Consider the following 24,297-nt stretch of genomic DNA (forward strand, 5'->3'; position numbering starts at 1 on the left):
GAAATGGAAAACCTAGGTAAGGGAACAGGAACTACAGACAGAAGCATCAACAAAAGAATACAAAAGATGGGAGAGAGAATCTCAGGCAGATATGATGCCTCTGTCAAAGAAAATGTTAAATCTAAAAGACACAGAACATCCAGGAAATCTGGGACACTATGGAAAGTCCAAGGAATAGAAGTGTAAGAATCCCAGCTCATAAACCCACAAATTATTTTCAATAAAATCAGAAATGTTTCTGAACATAAAGAATGAGATAACTATAAAGGCACAAGAAGCTTACAGAACACCAAATAGATCAAACCAGCCAAGAAAATCCACTTGGCACATAATAATCAAAACACTAAACATATAGAACAAAGAAAGAATATCCCCTCTCCCTCCTCTTCCCCTATTCTTTCCCCCAACCTTTCCTACATGCCCCCACCACTCCACTCCTCCTGTTTCTGTTCAGAAAAGGTGACAATAAAGCATGGCATATAAAGTTGAGGTAAGATTAAGCGCCTCTCCTTGTATTAAGGCTGAGCAAGGCAACCTCATATAATGAACAGGTTCTTCAAAGCCAGCCAAAGCACTGAGGACAATCCCTGCTCCCACAGTAAGGAATCCAAGTAGAACAAGCTATACAACTGTCACACATATGAAGAAGGCCTAAGTCGGTCCCATGAAGGCTCCCTAGCTATGGGTCCAGAGTCTGTGGCTTCTGTGACCCAGGTTAGTTGATTCTGTGAGTTTCCTTGCGATGACCTTGACCTCTCTGGCTTCTACAATCCTTCCTCCCTCTTTTCAACAGTATTTGCTGAGGTTGTCCCAGTGCTTGGCTGTGGATCTCTGCATCTGTTTCCATCAGTTACTGGGTGAAGACTCTGATGACAATTTGGGTAGTTACCAATCTGATTCCAAGAGATGGCCACTTCAGGCCACCTATCCACTATTGCTGAGTCTTACCTGGGGTCAGTAAAAGAACTTCTGGAGATATCATCATGCCTGACTTTAAGCTCTACTACAGAGATATAGTAATAAAGACATTTTACTGGCATAAAAAGACAGATCAATGGAATTGAAGACCCCAACATAAGTCTTTAAATCCACACACCTATGAACACCTAATTTTTTCACAAAGAAGCCAAAATTACACAATGGAAAAGACAGAGCATCTTCGACAAATGGTGCTGGCATAACTGGATGTCAGCATGCAGAATACAAATAGATCCCTATTTAGCACCCTGTACAAAATTCAAGTCCAAGTGGATCGAAGACCTCAACATAAACCCAGTTACTCTGAACCTGACAGAAAAGAAAGTGGGAAATAGCCTTCAACACACTGGCCCAGGAGACCACTTCCTAAATATAACACCAGTAGCACAAACACTAAGAGTCACTATTAACAAATGAGACCTCGTGAAACTGAAAAGCTGGGTGACCTGAGGCTAGATAGCACAAGGACCTAAGGCAAAACCAAATAATAACAGCCTAAAATACTGATAAAATGTCTCCTAATGATATTCTGTTATACTTGGAGACAGTGTCTTATTCAACCACCATCATCCCTTCTGCAGCAGATGGGAACAAATAGAGACCCACAACAAGACATTTTAAAGTGGGAGATCAGGGAACACTCATCCCTAAATGGGAAAGGGAATCTGGGGAAAGATGTAAGAGCCAGAGAGTATGGAGTACACCAGGAAAATAAGACCCTCTAAATCAAGAACAAAGTTTCTATGAACTCAGAGACTGAAGCAGCATTCATAGGACCCTCACAGGTCTGCACCACGTTTCTGTGTGTATGTGTGTGTGCACATGTATGACTTCCAGTTTAGTATTTTTATGAAATTCCTGCCTGCAGACAAGTGGGTCTCTCTTACTCTTGGGCTCGTTTCCTTCTTAGTTTGTCTTGTCCACAAAGGTATGATAGTTTTTCTCTTATATTTTATTTTGTTATATTTAAAGATAAACTTAAGGTAAAGGTTAACAACTCAATTGTACTTGGTGGGAGTGGGAAAATCAGTTTTCTCCAATGGAGTGACACAAGATACATCAACCACTCCACAGTAGGCCTCATGTTCAGCAGTGTTGACCAACATGCAGTGAACAACACAGTTTAACAAAGGCTTGAATATACTTCCCAATATCCCTTTATTTAATTTCCATTTAGAAGTTACCATGTGTGGGTCTACACACACACACACACACACACACACACACACACTTACTAAAGCAGTATAAAGTTAAATGCTCAAATGCATAGAGAAATCCAAGAGATGGTTTGAATTTTAGTATTTTATTTCACATACCCTAGCCATAAAGTCCCATATGGATTTTCAGCATTAATTAATGACACGTTATCAAGTTTCAAAGATTTATTCATCAGTTTAATAAACTCCAAAAAATCAACATGATTTCATGCATTCAGAGGAGTATTTCCTGGTCAAGTGGAAAATTGTGCGGATGCTTCTGAAAGACCTTCATTATAAGCAGCTTTATGGTGAGTTTCATGGTTTAGAAGTCAGGGCCTTCTTTCTTCAGTTTGCTGTAGTCCACATTCACTGAGTAGAACTTGGGGAAAAAGTATATTTTAGATTACTAAAGAGAAACACGGTGCAAAAGTTTTAGAATTTGTTTCATTTTTTTCAAATAAGAACTCAGAAAATTTTAACAATACTTAACTATGTAAATGTAATACACACAAAAAATACATTATCTAAAATATTAGTGGTTATTCAAGGAGATGATTTTGGCAAAGTAAATAAAGCATTCAATCTATAGTTTAAGTATACTCTATACTAGTAAGATCTATAAGGATTATCCATTGCAAAATGAATAATTATTAATTCTTTCTGATGCACACTTTTATCTCTAAATTTTTACTTCATATATATCTGTGTGTGCATATATAAATAAACCCCCTATGTGTGATATGTGGGTCCCCGAGTCAACAGGAAGGAGGCTAGTAATATAGTGTTTTGTTGCTTATGCAACTCTTCAGCTCCCACTGTCCTTTTCTCATGGGTTTTCTGAATGCTGAATACTGTCAGTCACCTTTGGTGATAGATTTTAAGTAATACGGCACTAAAACATGTCTAAGTTTTCCAAATATTTCAATTAAGAATCATTTTAGAAATAAATTTTACTCAAGTGCTAAACAATGTCTAACTCCTAGTGAGTTTGTTGCTGTTTTGTTTTTTTGGTGATATATTTGAAACGGGTCTAGAATTTCTACTGGAAGAAACAAAATTATAATCTTAGTTTTACTTATTCTTGGGCTAAAGAAAACTAAGAAGATAATGCTATAATCCCTTGAAAATGAGTTATTTATCTGTAAAAGAATTATAAGCATTTTCTCCAGAGTACTGGTTTGAATAAAAATGGCCCCCATAGGCTCATATATTATTAATGTTTAGTCACCCGGGAGTGGAACTCCCCAATACTGATTAAAGGATTAGTTGTGGCCTTGTGGGAGGAGTGAGTCACTGGGGTAGTGGGCTTTGAGGTTTCACAATCCCATGCCAGGCCCAGTCCTCTTTCTGTTTGTGGATCAGGATGTAGCTCCCAGATACATTCTCCAGCACCATGCCTGACTGTTGCCATGCTCTCTGCCAACATAATAATGAACTAAGCCTCTCTAAACTGTAAGCAAGCCCCCAATTAAGTGTCCTCTTTCATATGAGTTGTTTTGGTCATGGAGTCTGTTCACAGCAAAGGAAGACAGACTGCATTAAAGAAGACTTCAGGGCTGGTATCTAGCTCAAAGTCACAGCAGTTGCCTATGTGAGGACCCAGACTCTTTCCTTTCCACTGTAAAAAAACATACAAACAAATGGTTCACAAATCTGTTCCCATAGAGATTTCTTCAAACCCTCTTTTCTTCAAATATATACTTCTTTACTGTAAGAGGCAGGATCTCACCCAGCCTCCATGGTGTGTATGTGAGGATGATCTTAAGAGTTTATGCTCTCCTGCCTCCTCCTCTCCTGCACTGGAGTGACAGGCACATGTCGCCACGCTGTTTTAAGGGCACACAGAGCTTTGCACATTCCAGGCAAACAAACACCTTGCCAGCTGAACCTCATCCCCAACTCCTTACTTGACTTTCTAAAAAAGAAAACTCTCCAAGTTGTAAAGCATATCACCATGTTATCCTTAGGTTTATACACACTGGTCTAGGAATACTTGGACAGAAAATTGTAAATAAACAAACAATATTCTTTGCTCTGTCTTGTTAAGAATCAATTCACCTAGGCAACAGAAGAAGTTATACTAATCTCTAATACGTTTGCATAATATTAGGTTATATTGAAATAGATATACAAATAACACGTTTGCATAATATTAGGTTATATTGAGATAGATATACAAGTATAATATGTGTTAAACAAAAAATAAACATCTAATAGATGCCAACAACATCTAGCTGCGGTTTATCTTAACCATCACCATCTTCTGCATTCTAATTGAGGATCAAATTATAAATTCCTTAAAACTGACTAAACTGAAAGGCTGGAGAGATGACTTAGTGGCGGAAAGCAAGTACTGTTAATCTAAAGGCTCAGAGTTCAGGACCCAGCACCCATGTGGGGTGGCTCACAAACCACATTGATAACTAACTCCAGCTCCAGGGCTCTGACATCAGTAACCTCAGCAGGCTCCTGTACTCATGAATGGAATTCAAAGCAATAAGAACAAATATTCAAAAACAAAGCCACTGCTAGGTGTGGTGGTTGTTAAACACCTTTTAACCCAGAATTTTGAGGCAGAGGCAGAAGGATCAACCTTGATCAGGTTGAAGAACAACTTGATCTACATATCAAGTTTCAAGACAACCATGGCTACATCCTTAAACCAACTATTCTGCCAAAGTAGTGATGCATGCCTTTAATCCCTCGGCATTCTGAAGTCAAAAAGGCAGGCAGATATCTGAATTCAAAGCCAGCTTCATCAACACAGTGAGTTCCAGGTCAGGACTATGTAAAGAGACCTTGACTCAACAATTTTTTTTTTTTTTCCTCAAAGCTAGTGGGCTTTTGATGTATTTGCTTTGTACTTAAAATTCTCTCTGGAAGTAATTTTGAAATCTGCTTTGCTTTTTTCACTTCCATGCCTCTGCTGCTTTTCTCAACAGTGGTCACCTTGAAAGCACCCTAGATGGCGATATCTGATCCTGGCTTTGAAGCATTTCTTTCATTGATGGGCCTCTAATCCTTAAATCTCATCTTTTCCTAATCTCTTGTAGTTTTATGAGTTTTTGCTTTGGGGAGCCAATAACCTCCCTTTATGAACTGAATATTCATGTCCTCCTAAAATGTCTGGTGAAGTCCTAGCCCCTAGTAAGAAATGACATTTAGAAACTGAGAGTATGGAAGGTAATCAGGTCATAAGGGCAGAGCCTTCACAAGTAGGCTATTTTGTTTAAAGAGAAAAACAGGGCCAAGTGTCTACCTCCTTTTCCTCTTGTGAAAGCATCCAGTAATCTTGTGAAAGATCCAGGATCTTCGGGAGGAACAGAACTGACTGGCTCTTTGGTCTCACATTTCCCACAATGGTGACACATTTCTGCTGCCAAGGTTCCCTATCCATGGTACTTTTTATCATAGCCACCCCAAATCTTAGTATCTTAACACTATTAACGTTTAGTTTGTTTATTCACATTGCTGTTTCTAAGTCAAGTGCTCCACACTCATTTCATTCCAGTCTTCAGTTTCATGAGAAGCCCTCATTTGCCACTCTGGTTCCCAAGGGAAATGGAAAGAACAGGGGGTCAAAAACAAAATAATTTAAAAGTGGTGAATATCATCTTCCTACCTCATTGCTGGCCACAAAAACAAACAAATAAATAAATAAATAAATAAGGTGTATGGTACGACTGAGTTCTATTGGCCAAATAAATAAAATTTTTTTAGATGAAGCCAAGAGTTTCGCACATGCTTTTAATCCCAGCACTTAGGATGTAGAGGCAGGTAGATTTCTGAGTGCAAGTCCAGCCTGGTCTACAGATTGAGTTCCTGGACAGCCAGGGCTACACAGAGAAACAAGTCCATCCTCAAAAAAGTTCTCCTTAGATAACAGAAAAATCACTAGGGAGATAATAACATCACTGCTTGGGTTTAAAAGCAAAAATAAGTAGACCGTTCATTTCAGGCTTAATGAACATCTAGAATGCGTTCTCTTCACTCTTACTACAATATAACATTTTTCAGTTTCCACCCTCTATGAGCCAGAAGCACTCAAGGCTCACGCTATGCCACAAACACCAGGGTCTTAACGCAGCAACGTTCCACTTTCAGTTAACAGGGCCTCACATCAGCCCGTCATCAATTTCCAAGGCACCAGTAATTGGCACAACTGTTGGAATCATCTGGAACATTTCCTGAAATACCTATATAGAATATCCCAATATGCTCTTTGGTCAAACAACCAAATTCTAGTTCTTTGTTCTCTCTCTCTCTCTCTCTCTCTCTCTCTCTCTCTCTCTCTCTCTCTCTTTTTTTTTTTTTTTACATACATTTCCCCCCAGAATAACTGGTGCTTAAATTCCTAAAATAAAATAATGAACGAGAATGCCTGTTTATTATTTCTTGAGCACATAGAAGATGGTTTGGTTCAGCTTGGCTAGTACATTTCTAGTTCTACCATTAGAGGACAGCAGCTTGTGTACTTAGAAGCCAAATTAGAGTTGGGTTAAGCGAGTAAAGAGCCAGGCGGTGATGGCTGATGGCGGCACACATCCTTAATCCCCGCACTCAGAAGGCAGAGGCAGGCAGACCTCGGAGGCCAGCCTGGTCTACAAGAGCTAGGAAAAGGACAGCCAGGGCTGTTACACGGGGAAACCCTGTCTCAAAAACATGAACAAACAAAAGGAATAAAAAGAAAAAATAAAGTGAGTAAAGAATAATCTTTAAAATTGCTATAAACAGTAATGAGAACACGTGTCTCTACCACAGACACTTTCCCCAGGTCTTAGTCAAACACGGCTCAGTGTGACTCTTCTGGGGGGCTAAGGCAAACTGTTAGGTACTGGGGAACAATTGGATGCAGCAGAAAACCTAAGGGAGAAGTAGGCACGTTAAATAGATAGATTGTTTGGCATGAAAATTATACCCGAACTCTTGGCAACAGAAGGTTTACATGCACAAATACAACACATAAGCAAGGTTATGTTTGAGAAATCAATAGTCATGGTACATGAATACAATCTTTCAAGGAGTAGCTAAATAGACCACTCTTCTGGGAAGGTGTTATAGCTTATCTATGAGGCTCATGGCAAAATTTTATTTTTAACTGACTTTCATTTATTCCTACTAAACCTCACCAAAAGTATTTGAACCATACCAAGAAGAAACAGGCAACCAAACCACCCAGGAGACCAGGCTGTCCACACTTCAAATGCAATGGCGGCAACTCTTCAAGGTTCATTATGATAATGGAGTTTTGCCTGCACATCTCATTTCAAGAAAAACTACCACAGATCCACAGATCTGTTACAATCTGCTTTCCAGCCATGTTGAACAATGTTGTACCTTACCTTATATTGTTCATTGGGACCCAGTTTGTTCCAAGGCTCTGGGTTATTTTTCCTGTCCCAGCTAAAATGAATAAAACAGTATAATTATTATAGTAATAAAACACCACTTAAATCATGTTTTGAAATACTTCCGAAGAAGCTAGGGTTTTGAAGAGATCAAACTCATTCATTTTCTAGTAGGTATAGGATAGTGTTACTTTCACTATGAAGCGAAACAGAAGTAGAATTCATAGTTAAACAAGCATGCTACTGGTAGAAATCACAGTAACAGCCATTTAGGATATCTGTCCTCATCCCTGTCTTTCTAGCAGGAATGCTTGTATTTGGATTTTATAAAGTCTTCTATTTTTATCATTGAGGTAATATATAAAAGTTTATAGACTCCCCATTAATCATCTCCAACTGCAAAAAGGATCATTTTATTGTTTAAAAGATAAAACATTCACACGGGACAAGAATCACGATTACGTATTTTATAAAAAGCAGTGATTCCCAGGCATGGCGGCACACGCCTTTAATCCTGGCACTCAGGAGGTAGAGGCGGACAGATCTCTGTGAGTTCAATGACAGCCTGGTTTGCACAGTGAGTTCCGGGACAGCCAGAGATATATAGTGAGGCCCTGTCTCCAAACAACAATAATAAACAAACATAACAATTATTATACCAATCTGAAATGAAATGAAAGACTTAGCAATTCTACTTTGCCAACAGAAAACTAAAACTCAGAGAAATTGGGTAAATTGATGAGACAGGAAAGGTAAATGTCAGCAGCAGAAAGTCCTGGAGGCTGCGTGGCTACGAAATTGTAGTTGTTTCTACTGTGGTCCCCAAGGCAGCTTCCTCAGCCAGCCATCCAAGCTTGAAGCATCGGGAGACTCACCTGACATCTGGATTGAACAATGCCAGGCGCATCACATACAGTGCTGCTCCAGTACCTCCTGCTCCAATAAATACGAAGAGAGGAATCAACTAGAACAAAGAATAGACAAAACAGTACCCATCATCAACAAAGAATAGACAAAACATAGTACCCGTCATCACATTCTTTGATCTTGTCCAAAATAAGACTAAAATGGCTCCTACATGGTAACATCCAAATCCATTTCGCTAACTTGTCCGAAAATGTGAACAAAGGTTGATCTTAGAGGGAAGCAATGTTTCTTTTCAATTGTATTCTAAAGGCATTAGGATTATTTTGGTTTTAAGAGTCTGACTTATTGCTGGGTGGCGCTGGCTGGCGCATGCCTTTAAATCCCAGCACCGGTGAGGCAGAGGCAGGCGGATCTCTATGAGTTAGAGGCATAGAGCGAGTTCCAGGACAGCAAGGGCCGCACAGAGAAAGCCTGTCTAGAAAAAAACTAAAAATAATAAAGATAATAGTAATGGTAGTGATAAACACACAATCTCTGTGAAATAAAGAGCATAATCAGCTGGCAGGCATGTCTGTTACAAGCACTGGTTTTAGGAACTAACTCTGAAAACAGATTTCTACTAAATTAGCTAAGTATTTGGAAAACCAGGCTTAAGGTAAAGATTAGTTATCTTAGGGACTGTCATAGGGGGAGTTTTACTGAACAAAAATGAGATGTCAAGAGAACTTAAGTAAATTTTGCAAATGCAAGGTATCCAAGAAAAGTAAGGATTTCAGGATGAAGATCCCTTACATTTCAGAAGGCTTGGGGATACAATGCAGTAGATATAAATGCCTCAAAAGCCAAGATAACAAACCTGACCTTTCTTGGAGTCTCACCCACTCCGTGTACCATCCAACCCTCTTTGGAGCAACCAATCTGCGAAAGCGTGGCCCGCCGCGTTCCACACTCAGAATGTTTACCTTCCTCCCTGATGTCTGCCACCTTCTGCTTCTGGCAAAACTCCGCAGCGGAAAACAAAAGGCTTCGAGCAGCCGGGTCAGGCCAACCACAGACAGGGTAAACCCCAAGAACAGCGAAAAGGGAGCGTCCCCAGGGGACTGAGGCAGGTGCACCAAACACAGAAGCCACCCTGGAAAAGACCATGAACTTACGCTGGGATGCTTCTTGGCTTGCCCGATGATCTGACGGAGCATGTTTGCGGCAGAGGCCTACCTCCACGGAGACAGGAGAAGGAGCGCCAGACACACACCAAGCGGCTTCTGCAACCCGGCTGAGCGGACGTCCAAAGTCACCCAGGACCTCCTACCTGAAGGACCCCTGGCTCGAAGGGCAGCCTGCGGCAGGAAAGCCCGGATGCGGCTGTCCTCCGCAGCGCCGGAATGGCTCAGCCTTTGCGCGGTCGTGCTCACCTAGCTCGACTTCTGCATTCCACCGTGAAGCACAGGATCCTTCAGTGCTTCGTCATGCATCCTCTCTGATGGGTATATTTCGGCGTAGAAACCAGAACTTCTCGACTGATGAGACAGGCACATTTTAGGACGACACGCGTATGATCAGGGTCAGCGGGCGGGCGCGGCTTCTTCCCTAGTGGAGCCTCCCGGCCCGGGCCGCACACGAACGCGCTTGGAGGCGCGTGTGCCGTGCACGCGCAGGGCCGCCTGGAGGGCCCGGAGGGAGCTGCAAGGCGCCTCAGTGGCTCCCACAGGACACAGGTCCTGTCTGCAGCCGCCAAGGTCAAGGGCTGTGGTTTGAGACTGCTTGCAGCTGCTTCCTGTCCCCCACTGCGCTGAGGGACAGAAGTTAAAAAAGTAGTCAGTGACCTTCGTTTCTTCAGTGTGATCGCTACACTCCCAGATCATGACGCTAGCCTCAAAAAACTTCTGCAACATGCCACCATCCCTTCTGGGTCCAGCTCTTGCAACTTCAATGGTCGTGTTCCTAAACTTAAGGGTTTCTACTGCCCTATTTCCATTTTCATTTATTTCTTTCTAAATTTGCTTTCACCCCAAAAAGGCCTCCTCGGGACAGGGTTTAATGGAGCACATACAATCACAACTAACAGTTTGAACCCTTTCCTACTCCCTACATATATTACAGCTTTGAAATAATAAGACTAAAAAGAGGAGACGTCTTCACTGGAATTGCTAGACTTAAGAAGTAGTATTAGCCGAGAGAAAGTTACCAGTGGAAGTGTATAAGGAAGACAATTCAAGTGAAGAAGTTCTGAAGCTCACAACTGCTAACATGCTGAAGTCTGTTATGGCTGGAACTCAAGACCAAAATCAGGGACTGGAGAGATGACTCTTAACGCTGACTGCTTTTTTTCGGAGGTCCTGAGTTTAATTCCCAGCATAGAGATATGGAGAGAGTAGACAGCCTTGATTTGTTGCTGATTTCAGTGGGATTGCTTTGAGTTTCTCTCCATTTAGTCTGATGTTGGCTGTTGGCTTGCTGTATATGGCCTTTATTATGTTTAGGTATGTTTCTTGTGTCCTTGCTTTCTTCAAGACTTTTATTATGAAAGGATGTTGTATTTTGTCAAAGACTTTTCCAGCATCTAATGAAAGGATCAATTTCTTTGTATGGTGGATTGCATTGACAGATTTTACATATGTTGAACCGTTCTTGCATCTCTGGGATGAAGCTTACTTGCTCATGATGGACGATTTTTCTGATGTGTTCTTGTATTTGGTTTGCCAGTATTTTGTTGAGTATTTTTACATCAATGTTCATGAGTGACATTGGTCTGTAATTCGTTTTCTTAGTAATGTATTTATGTGATTTGGGTATCAGGGTAATTGTAACTTCATAAAAAGAGTTTGGCAATGTTCCTTCTGTTTCTATTGTATAAAAGGAACAACTTGAAGAGTATTGGTATTAGTTCTTCTTCAAAAATCCTGTAGAACTGGGCAGTGGTGGCGCACACCTTTAATCCCAGCAGGCGGATCTCTGTGAGTTCGAGGCCAGCCTGGTCTACAAGAGATAGCTCCAGGACAGGAACCAAAAACTACGGTGAACCCTGTCTCGAAAATTCAAAAAAAAAAAAAAATTCCTGTAGAATTCTGTGCTGAAACCATCTGATCCTGGGTTTTGTTGTTTTGTTTTTTATTTTTTTTTGCAGGGGAAACCTTTGAGGACTGTTTCTATTTCTTTAGCAGTTATAGGTCTACTTAATTTGCTTATCTGGTCTTGATTTAATATTGGTAAATGATATTTGCCAAATTGAAATTAAAAAAGAAAGTTGTCCATTTCTTTTAAGTTTTCCAATTGTGTAGAGTACAGTTTTTCAAGATTTGACCTGATGATTCTCTGGATTTCCTCCATGTCTATTGTTATGTCCCTCTTTTCATTTCTGATTTTGTTAATTTGGATATTCTCTCTCTCTCTCTCTTTCTCTCTCTCTCTCTCTCTCTCTTTCTGCCTTTTGGTTAGTTTGGATAAAGATTTGTCTATTTTGTTGATTTTCTCAAAGAACCAACTCTTTTTTTCATTGATTATTTGTATTTTTGTATTTTTTTTCTCTGTATTTTTTTTTATTTAGCACTCAATTTGATTATTCCCTGCCATCTAATTTTCCTGGGTGAGTTTGCTTCTTTTTGTTCTAGAATTTTCACATATGCTGTTAACTCACCAGTGTAGGATTTTCCCAGCTTCTTCATGAAGGCACTTAGTGCTTTGAACTTTCCTCTTAGCATTGCTTTCATTGTTTCCCATAAAATTGGGACGTTGTGTGGTCCTTTTCATTGAATTTTAGGAAGTCTTTAATTTCTTCCTCTATTTTTTTTCCTTGACCCACTGGTGACTCAGGTGAGCATTGTTTAATTTCCATGTGTTTGTGGGCTTTCTGGAATTTGTTGCTGTTGAATTCTAATTTTAAGCCATGGTGATCTGATAAGATACATGGGGTTATTCCAATTTTTTTTTATCTGTTGAGATTTGCTTTGCTATTTAGTATATGGTCAATTTTTGAGAAGGTTCCATGAAGTGCTGAGAAAGAGGTATGTTTTTTTATGTTTGGATGGAATGTTCTATAGATGTCTGTTAAGTCCATTTGAGTCATGACATCTGTTAGTTCCCTTATTTCTCTGTGAATTTTATGTCTGATAGACCTGTCCAATGGTGAGAGTAGAGTGTTGAAGTCTCCCACTATTGGTGTGTGGGGCTTAAGGTGTGATTTAAGCTTTAGTACTGTTTCTTCTACATATGAGGGTGCCCTTGTATTTGGGGCATAGACGCTAGGTATTGAGATTTCCTATTGATAGACTTCTCCTGTGACAAATATGAAATGTACTTCTTTGTCTCTTTTGATTGATTTTAGTTGTGAAGACCATGTGAGGGCCATGTGAAGGCCATGTGAAGACCATGTGCAAATCACATGAAGACCACATGAAGGCCATGTGAAAACGATGTGAAGGCCACAATCTCTTGTTCATGGACACCTGCAGTTTACCCAAAGTCATTTATCATTATTTTCTCAATAATAAATCCTTGATTTATATGAAATTGAAAGGACTTAAAATTTTGCAATCATTTCTGGTATTCCATTGAAATACAGACTCCCTCTGTCTATTTCTGTGGCCCTTGACAAGGAGCTATACCTGTAATGGGAAGTTGAAATATTCTCCATTTACTTTTACTCTGAGGATAAAATAAAAAAGAGGACAAGACAGCTCAATTAAGCTTAGATTAATTTTATTCAGGAAAAGACTTCATATTTGAGTGTAACTTAATAACTGTTCTTCATGGTGGATAGAGCATGCCTGGATTCATGAGCATAAATAGACACAGTAACAGTAAGGTCACTGAACATTAAGAAAAGTATATATCTAGATTTAAATTCCATTAATCAAGCCTTCTTCTTCTTCTTCTTCTCCTCCTCCTTATTCTTATTCTTCCTCCTCCTCCTCTTCCTTGTCCTCCTCCTTTTTCCTGAAACAAAAACTGGAATTTCATTCCTGCCTGAAACAACCTAAAATTACAAAATGTGTACAAGGGTTTCATGGCAGCAGATTTCAGCCAAAAAGATAATGGTCCTAGAGAAATGGACAGCAAATGAGGTGTCCCATGACTGTCTATACTAACTCCTCTGACAGTGTTTGTAAGCTTGGGACACAGAGGCCACAATTAGTAAATTCAACATGTAATAAGTACCCTGTATGAACCTGTAAGTATCAAAGAAATTAAATTAGTACTTGAAACCCATCTGAAAATGAAAACTCTGAGATAAGACAGATTCAAAAGAAGGCAGCTCCCCAGTACATCCCAAATAAAAAAGCATTATCCATGTACTAACATCTAATTAAGATATAACAAACAGAAAATTGCAGAAATGAAACATGTTTCTGAAACATGGGTATACAATTTTATTCCGAATTAAAAACTAAATCCAAAATTACATAAGTATACAACACAAAATGAATGATTTTTTATTTTTAACCTTATTATTCTTCTTTTTGCCTATATATGTTTGCAGGTAGTGTTGTATGGTGTGTTTGTGTGTGTGTGTATGTGTGTGTGATATGATTGGGTGGGGAGGGGAAAATCCCAGAGAAAACTGTTATACTGACAAGACCTGATGGTTTGATGGATACAGGTAAGTGGGGAGAAAAGTTAAAAATAATGTCAGAACCAGGTTTGGTCATCCATTCCTTTGATCCCAGCACTCAGGGAGGCAGAGGTAGGCAGATCTCTGAGTTTGAGGTCAGCTTTGCCTAGTGTGCAAGTTCCAGAACCGCCAGAGCTACATGCGGAGAAACCCTCTCTTGGGAAAGAAAAAAAATGGAAAACAGATGTAGGAGTTGTTTTATTAATGGGGATTAATTTGTGACTGGAGATGGATTAAGGAAAGACTCAAAGAGCATCAACCTGAGAAACTCCAGCGTGTAATGTTTGTTTGGATAAAACCAACAAGTGATGTGGGTTTTCCCTCTGTATGTTGTGATTACCACTAATGAATAAAGAAACTGCTTTGTGCTGCGGGAGGACCTTCCGCTCCTTCAGCCAATAGCTGCTAAGATACCAGCCCACTGGGGCGTGGTCTATTTATCTTTAAAAAAGAGAGGCAAGCCTCGGCCTGCTCTCTTGGTTCCCGCGCTTGGTCTCGTGCTCCAGCGCTTAGTCTCATTTCCTGACAGTTGGTGCTTTGTGAGTTTTAACCCCAAAATAAATGCCCCTTTAAATACTAACTGGTGTGGGATTGTTTTTCGCATTAGCTTTGAACCTATAGCAGGGCAGACTTTAGCTAGGCAGGGAAAACTAAACTGAATGCTGGGAGGAAAAAGGGCAGAGTCAGAGAGAAGCTGTGCAGTCCCACCAGAGACAGAAGCTGGTTGGAATCTTGCCAGAAAGCCACAGCCAGTTGGCAACACACAGATTACTAGCAATGGGTTAAATTAAGATGTAAGAGTTAGCCCATAAGAAGGTAGAGCTAATGGACCAACCACTGTTTTAGATAATACAGTTTCTGTGTGGTTATTTTGGTTCTGAGTAGCCGGGACAAACAAGTGGCCCCCTTCTTGCTACAAACAAGGAGGGGAACATGGATGATATGTGGTGAAGGTTATGAATGTAAAGACTGGTGTGGTTTTCTTTCTTACTTTTTTTTGTCATTAATTCAGAAAACTTTTGCTAAGTGAGTGCTCTATACCAAGTACTGTTGCTTTTGCTTTTTTTTGACTGGCCTCTGACTCTTGCCTTAGCGTGCCAAGAGCTGGCATCACAGACATATGCCTACATGAACATCACTTAGACTCTAGACATTTAAAATTGGAGAAAAAAATACTGTGACCTAACAGAACTACCATGTGGACTAAGAAAGACAAGTAATGAACAGATAAAATAACTTTAGAGAGTTATAGGCATGCAAATAACCTAGAGCAAGAGCTAGAAATAACATGGATGAGAAGGGAAGAAGGTTACGTTAGCTAGAGTGGGCAAGGAAAGAGCCTTCTGAGAATATTCGAGTTGAAACCTAAATGAAAAGAAGAGGCAACCAGTGAAAGATCTTGAAAGACAGTATAGTTAAATGAAACTGCCCAGAGACTATTAAAAAAAAAAAAAGAGCAACAGAACCAAGTGGTGGGGTGCATTCCTTTAATCCCAGCACTTGGGAGGCAGAAGTAAGCAGATCTCTGTGAGTTCAAGGCCAGCCTGGTCTACAAGAGCTAGTTCCAGGACAGCTAGAGCTATTATATAGAGAAACCCTGTCTCAAAAAAACAAAAAAAAGGAAAGAAAAAAAGAAAAGAAAACGAAAAAAAACAGCAACAGAAGAAAGTATGCAAAAGTAACTGGTCCATGCATAACAAAAGAAAAAAGATATCACTTAGAGATAGCAATCTTGCTAAAGTTTTATATACTGTGGTAAGGAGTATGATTGTTTTAAAAATCAGTACAGAAAGTACTCAGGTGTAAACAAGGGAACTACAGTAGTGAGTACAGCCAGACTGGCTGAAAAAGAGAATACAAGATGGGGAAACCTTTTACTGAATATTTCATTTGGAATGAAAAATACTGGTAATAAAAAGTAAGTTGATCTACAGAAATACCATAGTTCAAAAGAAAGTGAAGTGCAGTTGTTTGCTCTTTTCTGGTTTTGTTTTTTGTTTTTTGCTTTGGACCATTGACCTAGTTCCAGACATAAGAATAATATGAGCAGCCAAGTTTATATTGGAAAGTTAACAAAGCAGAACTGCATGATGTAAATCTGACTAAACTGTAACCAACATGTCAAATTGTCAAAATTTAAAGTTTGCATATTAAATTTAGAGGAAAGAGGATGCGGCCTGTATATTAAGTAGGGTTAGAGAGTAGAGGTGACAGTTTAGAAAAACCATGACAGAAGAGGCATTAAAAAATTCAATGTGAGTTTCAGAATAGGGATTTTCTGTGTGGCAGATTATATCATTTTCAAATTCCTCTGGCCTGTCCTCAGGAAGAGCAGTCATTTAATTGCCTCATTAGCATCTGGTTTGATTAGATGACATCCTTTAGTAGAAAAGGAAATCTGAGAAATCGCACTTGTCATGCAGAATTATTGGCCCCTTTGTGTGCTGTTCTCTCTTCTCTTTTCCCTCCATGACAATATCAAGTTTGGCCTAGAGAGTGGTTGCTTTACCAGCTCGGGTGTGAAATTGAAAGCTATTTGGAGAAGAGCCATTGCTTACCTATGATGGGCACGTTTTGAAAGTAGGGAAGAGAGTTTTATTGTTTCAAGTCATAGTACTTGTGATTAGCAGCATAGTCTATGTCAAAAAGAATTACAGGTTTGGTCAATGATGCAGAGACTTGGCTAGATTCAAATAGAAGAGAAGTCGATTATATACTGCTAAAAGAGTAAAACAAAACAAAAACCCTCTTAGCTTTGGGTTTTAAAAACTGAGATGCGAATTGATATTTCATTTCCCGAATCTTCTGGAGAAAAGAATCAGATAGAAAGATATGCTTGTGCTTATGAACTCCTTGCATGGATTCAAGCCAAGAATCGATGAAATGTGCTGACAGAATCAACACAAGTCAAAGACCATTTCCTACCTTAGCTCTGTAGCAGCTTACACCCAGTGACGTTTCAGCACCCATGTACAGTTCTCATTCTCCTGCTGAATTAGAGCTTCACTATAGTTATCCAGTCTCCAGTCTCTGTTCCACTGTAGAAATTTGGTCTTTTGTTTGTTTGATTGTTTAGGACAATTAAAGTGGTTGTGAATTCAGAGATCTTCAGACCAATCAGATACAACTGTAGAAAGCAACAACCTAGAAATCACAGAATTGGACCGGGAATGTAACTTAGTCCTACATTCCTCAAACTCTATGTGAGGGCTGCCATACTTAGCACTAAAACAGAAACAACAAGAAGAAGATAAAATGTGGAGCAAAACAAGGAAGGAAAGAAAAAGTAGGTCAGGAAGGACAGGACGAGAAAAGATAATAAAAGAAGATTCCACAACATCACTTATGGATCATAGACTCTGAGTAGGAAATAATGAGTGAGTGTTAGGGTCTCCGAGGTGAGTGAATTTGGAGCAAAAAGAATCAAGACCTGGATATCTTGAATGAAGAGTTCTAAATGTTTGTAATGAAAAAGACGGACTCTGTAATAGTAGCCATTTGGGTACCTTTCAACCACTTCACTTTGAGGTTTGTACCATGCTTATTTCTTGTTCTTTTGTTTTAATTTTTTGATTGATCTAAAAATTTAAAAATATATAAATAATAGTTGTTCATATTAAATGAAACTGTAGCCAGACTTTGTGGCATATCTCTATCATCTCAGCATTGGAGAGGAAAAGGCCAGGAGGTCAGCCTCAAGGCTAGCCTTAGTTACATAGTGAATCTGAGGACAATCTAAGCTACAAAAGACTGTGTCTCCAAACTAAACAGCAAACAAATAGATATTAAATAGTAAATACCTCTAAATCCCCATCAATAGCATCCAAGATAAATTAATGCTCTTATATATAGTCTTTGAAGATGCAAGCCTAGAAAATTCTGGAAGTTATGGTGATTATGTGTTGTTATTAATGCATGACAGCAAAGAAATAGCTTCTTTTGAGAAAAATAATTTAATAAATGAGCCATAGAATACAATTATATTAATGTAAATTGAAGACAGAATCATATTTTTGTTCAGTTTGCATTTAGAATTTTAATTATTTTTCTAGTAGATAAATTGACAATTGGAGTTATTTTTCTGATAACACAAATGCAAATACCTTCACTTCTGCAGCTATCCTTAATCTAAAAACAAATATGTTCATCTACTAGTACGACAATGTAACATAAACTACCACTAATTATAAAATTTCTATTAGAAAAATGAAAGCATTTTTGTCTGAAAGTTTACTCTGACTGTTATAAATCTCAAAGCTTCACTGCTATAGTTTAAATTAAATACTTGAAATACTTTATGTGTAAAATTCAATGAATATTAAAAAGCTGAGCCACAGTAATTTAGCAAGTACTTCTTTTCAGTGAAACCTTATGACTACATAATATTTTAGAGAAAAAATATGTGTTTGTCTTATTTGGAATAAGACATCAGATATCTAATCTTTATAATAGACTTTAGATTATCTCATTTTTCATCTCTCTTATTTGATGCTATTTATTATCTACCTGGTGTGGGAAGTCCTTCTGTACATGTGCTGCTTTTATTGGTTAATGAGTAAAGAATCTGCTCTTAGCCAATGACTTAGCAGAATATAGCCAGGCTGGAAAAGACAGGGAGAGAAAGAAGCAGGAGTTGCCATAAAGCCACCAGAGGGGGAAAACGTGAGCTACCAACTGGAACCTTGCTGGTAGGCCATGAGTCTCACAATAAAATATAAAATAATGGGTTAAATTAAGATGTAAGAGCCAGCCAATAAGAATCTAGAACTAATGGGCCAAGCAGTGATTTAAATAGTATAGTTTCTGAGTGATTATTTGGGGTCTGAAAGGTCGGGAACAAAAAAAGTGGCCTCCTAGATTTATCTTCAGTTTTTATTTCCTCTGTGAATTGTTTAGTTCAGTCATTCACTTGCTCATGAACGTAATATTGAATGCTTGCTGGGTACTATTTGCTGTGCTGAGTCGGGGTGGCCGATATACAATAACAAAGCTTTATGAGAAATAGCGCAACAAGAATTAGTATATAATTTAACTTTCTTTTATGATGTTTACTTAATTTACAAAAAACGAAATAATTATCTGCCTGCTGTGTGTATGGATTTGTGTGTGCAGGAGTATCAGAGGTTAGTATATAGTGTCTTCCTCAGTCACGGTCCACTTTAGTTTTTGAGGTAGTTTCTCACTAGACTGGAGCTTGTGGATCTGGCTAGACTAGCTGGCCAGCAAGCTCCAAGAATCCTCCTGATCTTGCTTCCCTTCCTCTGGAATTGATAGGTGTATACTACTGCTCCCTGCTTTTATATGGCTGCTAGAGATTGACCCATGCGTGTGCAGCAAGCACTTTGCCACTGAATTATAGCTCGAGGTCGTGAAATCATTTTTGAAATCACTGAATCCATGATACCTGTGAAATAACTCCAATTAGAGACACGTTAAACCAGGTAAGATATGTATCATTCATGAGATCAATATAATTCAAAAATGAAGAACTTACAGATGAGAGTTAATACAGTGCATATTTGGTGTGGGAAGTCCTTCTGTATATGTGTCAATGAATAAAGAAGCTGCTTTTGGCCAATGGCTTAACAGAATATAGCCAGGCTGGAAGAGATATATACAGAGAGAAGGCAGAGTCAGAGAAGACACCATGGAGCCGCCAGAGCAAAAAGACATAAGCTGTCACCTGGAACTTTGCCAGTAGGCCATGAGCCTCATGGTAAAATATAAAATAATGGAAATAGGTTAATTATAGATGTAAGAGCTAGCCAATAAGAAACTAGAGCTAATAGGCCAAGCAGTGATTTAATTAATACAGTTTCTGTGTGATTATATTGTGTCTGGGAAGCTGGGAACAAACAAATGGCCTCCTACAACACAAACTGATGAACTAGTTCACAACCAATACATAAAAGGAACGTGCAGGAAGAGAAGACACTCTGCCTAAGACTCTCAAGACTACAAGTAAATGAAGACCAGGCCAATCATGATACAGTAAAACAATCGGAACTGAAGTTCAATACATCAGTCAGGAGTCAACCAGAGAAGCAGAACTTCTAAGCCACATAGTAAAATATTTATCATAGTAAATTGCTATGATACAGTCTGTGGAAACTAGCATTTCCTGTTCTACCTGAGGCCAGCAGAGGAGTCAGTAGGGAAGGATGAGACCTTCCGAACAAAATCACATTAGACACATGATAAGCATGACCACAGGATAGAAGCTACAACACTGGTGGCTCCTGTTGCCTCCAAATTTCCGATATCAATATCTAATCCTAATATTATGGGATTCCCACAGAAGAATCCACAGCTCTTTCTAATAAAGCTAAATAAAATTCCAACTAGCAGGATATGTAAGAAAGGAATCTGGCAGGGTGAAAGTACTAACAATTGTCCTAGGTGATCTCAGCATTCCGGATGTGCCCCTCCTTAACCCCATTGAGTTATGTGTCCCAATGTCTCCTTTGCAAACAGGTTAAGCCACATTAACTAAGAGCACAACACCCTATTTTCCTGTTTATTGACTGGCATGAATGGCCCAAAGTGAACAAGTAGCAGTCTAAGCTTTCAGTTTAATAAAATCATTGTTGTATATGCTGATAGAAGCATCCCTCCATTGAAGCTAAAATGTCTATGCCAGCAGAGCGATGTTAAAAAGTGATGATTTCACATTGCGTGGCTAGGGTTATAGAAACAAGAACCGCTTTCATATATAAGCCCTTTGTTTCGAGTAAATAGTAATAGGCACTATTTGCTAACTTAGAATGTACATTATCTAGAGAAATGACTCCACCTCACCAAGGTATTGCTCTCAATTTGCACTGTAACTGTGTCTTCAAAATATAATCCCACCTATTGTATTAGGTGACTTGTTTATGGGGATAAATCATATGTTAAAGCTACCAAATTCTACGAGTTTGATCCAATTTTCATATTTTATTTGGTGTAAAGTGAGTTTATTGGACAGAAGCAATACTATGCCAAGCAGGTAAGCAAGTCAAATCCATGACTACAGTGTTGAGGCATTGATAACAAAGCATTGCTTCTTTAAAGACCATTCATTCTTCCTTTTTCTTCCAACTCTTTGATGAGCATCCATTTGAAACAAACATTTTCACATTCTTTGTCAATTTTAAAACTTTATTTTTTCTCTATATAATTGTCCTGACTGTCCTGAAACTCATTTTGAGATCAGAGAGAGCTCGAACTCAGAGATCTTCCTTCCTCTACCTCCTAAGTGCTGAGATTAAAGGTGTGCAGGAACATTTTACACACACACACACACACACACACACACACACACACACACACACACACGTGCATGCGCACACAAGCCTAGATGTTTTATAACTGTCTATAACTGATTTCAGGTGATCTGACACCTTCATACCAATGCACACAAAATAAAGTTAAATTTAAAAAAAAGAGAAATGTGAATTAACTGATGAAGATGATGGAGTTTCTTTGGGGTGATATAAATGTCCTAGAATAGTGGTGATGGTACTCTTGAACAATTCTTTCAGCATTTTTGTTTTGCTTTGTCTCTGTTTCTGTTTTTGAAGACAGGGTTCTTCTGTGTAATAATCCTGGCTGTCCTGGATTCACTCTGTAGCCCAGGCTGGCCTCTAACTCACAGAGATCTGTTTGCCTCTGCCTCCCGAGTGCTGGGATTAAAGGCATACACCACTCTTTCAGTATATCTAAAGCCACTTCACTGTATACCAGAAAAGAATTAATTTTATGGTATGTGAACTATATCACAATAAGGTTATAATAAAATCTCAGCTTTAAGTTGTGAACCCTCAAAAATGAATCTTATTTTTCTAAAGAGATGACTGACTGGCTATGGCATAGAGGTAAAATGAAAATGTAGTTTTTATAACTCTTGTTTTAGCATTTGAAGTTTTATCTATCCCATGCATGAAAAATTGAGTTCTATAAAATATTTTTCAGTATTGTTCCCAATCTCTCCAAGTTGAGGCTTGAATCTTTTACTTGGACCTAATTTCTCTATCATTGTAAATTTCCTGTCATTTCTCTCTGAAAGCACTTAGGATTTTCTTGAAGTTCAGAAATTCCAACACACTCTGCTAGTTCCCTTTTTTGAGAGAAGGTTTCTCTGTGTAGTCCTGGCTGTCCTAGAACTGTGTAAATGAGGTTGGCCTTGACATCACAAATCTGCACACCTCTGCCTCCCCAGTGCTGGGATTAAAGGCGTGTGCCATCATTGCCTAGCTAGTTGTTATTGTTCTTCTTGAATATCCCTGAAATACTAACTACAGCATGATTAAATCAGCTAGAGATTTGCTGTAAAGAATTTGTCTTTAAAGGGGATTGAAATGATAGTTGTTTTGGCTGCCTGCTGCACTTTTGGGTTGCCAAATTAGCTTAGCACTGCAAGGTTAGGGGAAGAGAATTATTCTTAGTGATGAATGAGTCTATTATTTTTTAAACAAAGATTCTCACTATGTAGTCCTGGCTTGCCTAGGAATTCAGTTTGTAGACCAGGATAGTCTTAAACTTAACACCAATCTGTCAGCTTCTGCCCTAAGTGCTGGTATTAAATGAATGGGTCACCATATTCATCTGAAAAAATTTAATTTTAAAAGTTTGCCTATCAGACAAGATACAGTACAATATAAAGATGAACACTTAATGTTCAAGAAAAATGATTAAATAGTTTGGAAGTAGATATTTAAAAATATATATCAATGATGTCACAAGAACAAATTAAGGAGTTTCCTCAGGAAAGTTGGCTTGAATTTTAAACAAGTGCCTTTGTAGTTCACCTGTCAGGAAACTGGTTCAGTTACTGCTTTTGTAGCTGCCCATATCATAGCCATGTATCAGCCAGGACACTCCTATCTTGGCACAGGAATAAATTCTTCAGAAGTTTCATGCTTGCTGTCTTGCCTGGTACAGTTTGCTGTCACACTTACAGAAAGTTGGCTACTACTTCTTTTTTCAAGGTTTTTCTTATGGCCAAACATAAATCACATCTGCAATCCCATTTCTAAGAGACTCTGAGACCTGTCATACACATGAAGAGGAAAGAGATGAGTCTAATTTCAACTAGAAAGTAAGGTCTAATTACATTGACAAAGAGAGGTTCTCTGATGTTGCAACCCATTTTCAATTCTTCAGGTATCCTTATCAATCAATATACTCAATGTTCACAAAGTGTCTACAATCTCAATCTGTGGTTCCAGTTCACTGGCTGTTGGCTTTCTTCATTGATTTTATGAGATGAGATTCTTTTAGAGCAATGATTCTCAAAGACACAAATGTGGATACTGCAGTTGAATTTTCTTTCCAAGGGACATTTGGCAAAGTGTGGATACATTTTGAGTTGTCACAGCTTGAGTGAAGCTGGGCTGTTATTGGCATGTAGTGGGGAGAGGGAAGGAGTTGGAACATCTTACAAACAGGGTCACCTTCTACAGCACACTCTCTAGCCCAAAATACCATAAGTGCCCACACTGAGAAATCCTAGTTTTGAGTAACGGAGAATCTGTACTTCTTGAAACAAGTTTTGAGACAAGAATTTAATACTCTGGGCTTTTGCTCATCATATAAACATACAGATATATTTAATATTTATTATTTAAATATAGATCTAATATTTATTATATTTGAATATATGTTCATTCAATAAGTATATATTTGAATTCATAAATATATTTAAATATATATTTAAATGTATATAAAGTTCTTAGAGTTGCTTTTCAGTTCAGTTCAGAACACTTTTTTTTTTGCTGTTGTTGCTCCATCTTGATGTTCTATTATCAGAAGTAATTGTTGCCCTATTGACTGTGATCAATAGGCATTTTATTCCAAGTGATGACATGTGATATTTAAATAATTATTTCTCACTACAATATTTTCTTTCTGTTGGTAATAAGATTTTTACTTTGTTTCAAGACAAACCATGTCAAATGAATCTTAATTTCAAAGTGATGGGATTTTATTTCCTTTTTTATTTCTTTTTAAATTTTTTAATTTACTCTTCCATAATGTATTACATTCCAATCCCAGTTTCCCCTCCCAACATCTCTGCCACATACCCCACCCCTATTCACTCCTGTTCAGATTCTCTTCAGAAAAGGGCAGGCTTCCCATGGATACCAACCAAACGTGGCATATCATGTTGCAGTAAGACTAAGTAGACACCACCCTTTCTATTAAGGCTAGACAAAGCAATTCAGTATGAGGAATTGTATCCCAAAAGAGTCAGAGACAGCCACCGCTCCCATTGTTAGGAGTCCCACAGAGACCAAGGCACACAATCATAACATAT

General features: G+C 38.6%; 1 protein-coding gene across 1 annotated transcript; it reads right to left on the reverse strand.

Annotated features, from left to right (window-relative positions):
• Positions 1-2,345: 2,345 nt before the first annotated feature.
• On the reverse strand, positions 2,346-9,708 carry Ndufa4 (NDUFA4 mitochondrial complex associated). The gene is made up of 4 exons (XM_041675587.1): positions 9,547-9,708; positions 8,401-8,489; positions 7,520-7,580; positions 2,346-2,556 (listed from the first exon to the last, which is right to left on the reverse strand). Exons 1-4 carry the CDS (start codon positions 9,586-9,588, stop codon positions 2,500-2,502), a joined length of 249 nt encoding a protein of 82 aa, XP_041531521.1. The 5' UTR covers positions 9,589-9,708; the 3' UTR covers positions 2,346-2,499.
• Between the last annotated feature and the right edge of the window lie 14,589 nt (positions 9,709-24,297).

Source organism: Microtus oregoni, unplaced genomic scaffold (genome assembly GCF_018167655.1).
Source record: "Microtus oregoni isolate MIOR12 unplaced genomic scaffold, Mior012 000026F_ref0000081, whole genome shotgun sequence".
Lineage (NCBI taxonomy): Eukaryota > Metazoa > Chordata > Mammalia > Rodentia > Cricetidae > Microtus > Microtus oregoni.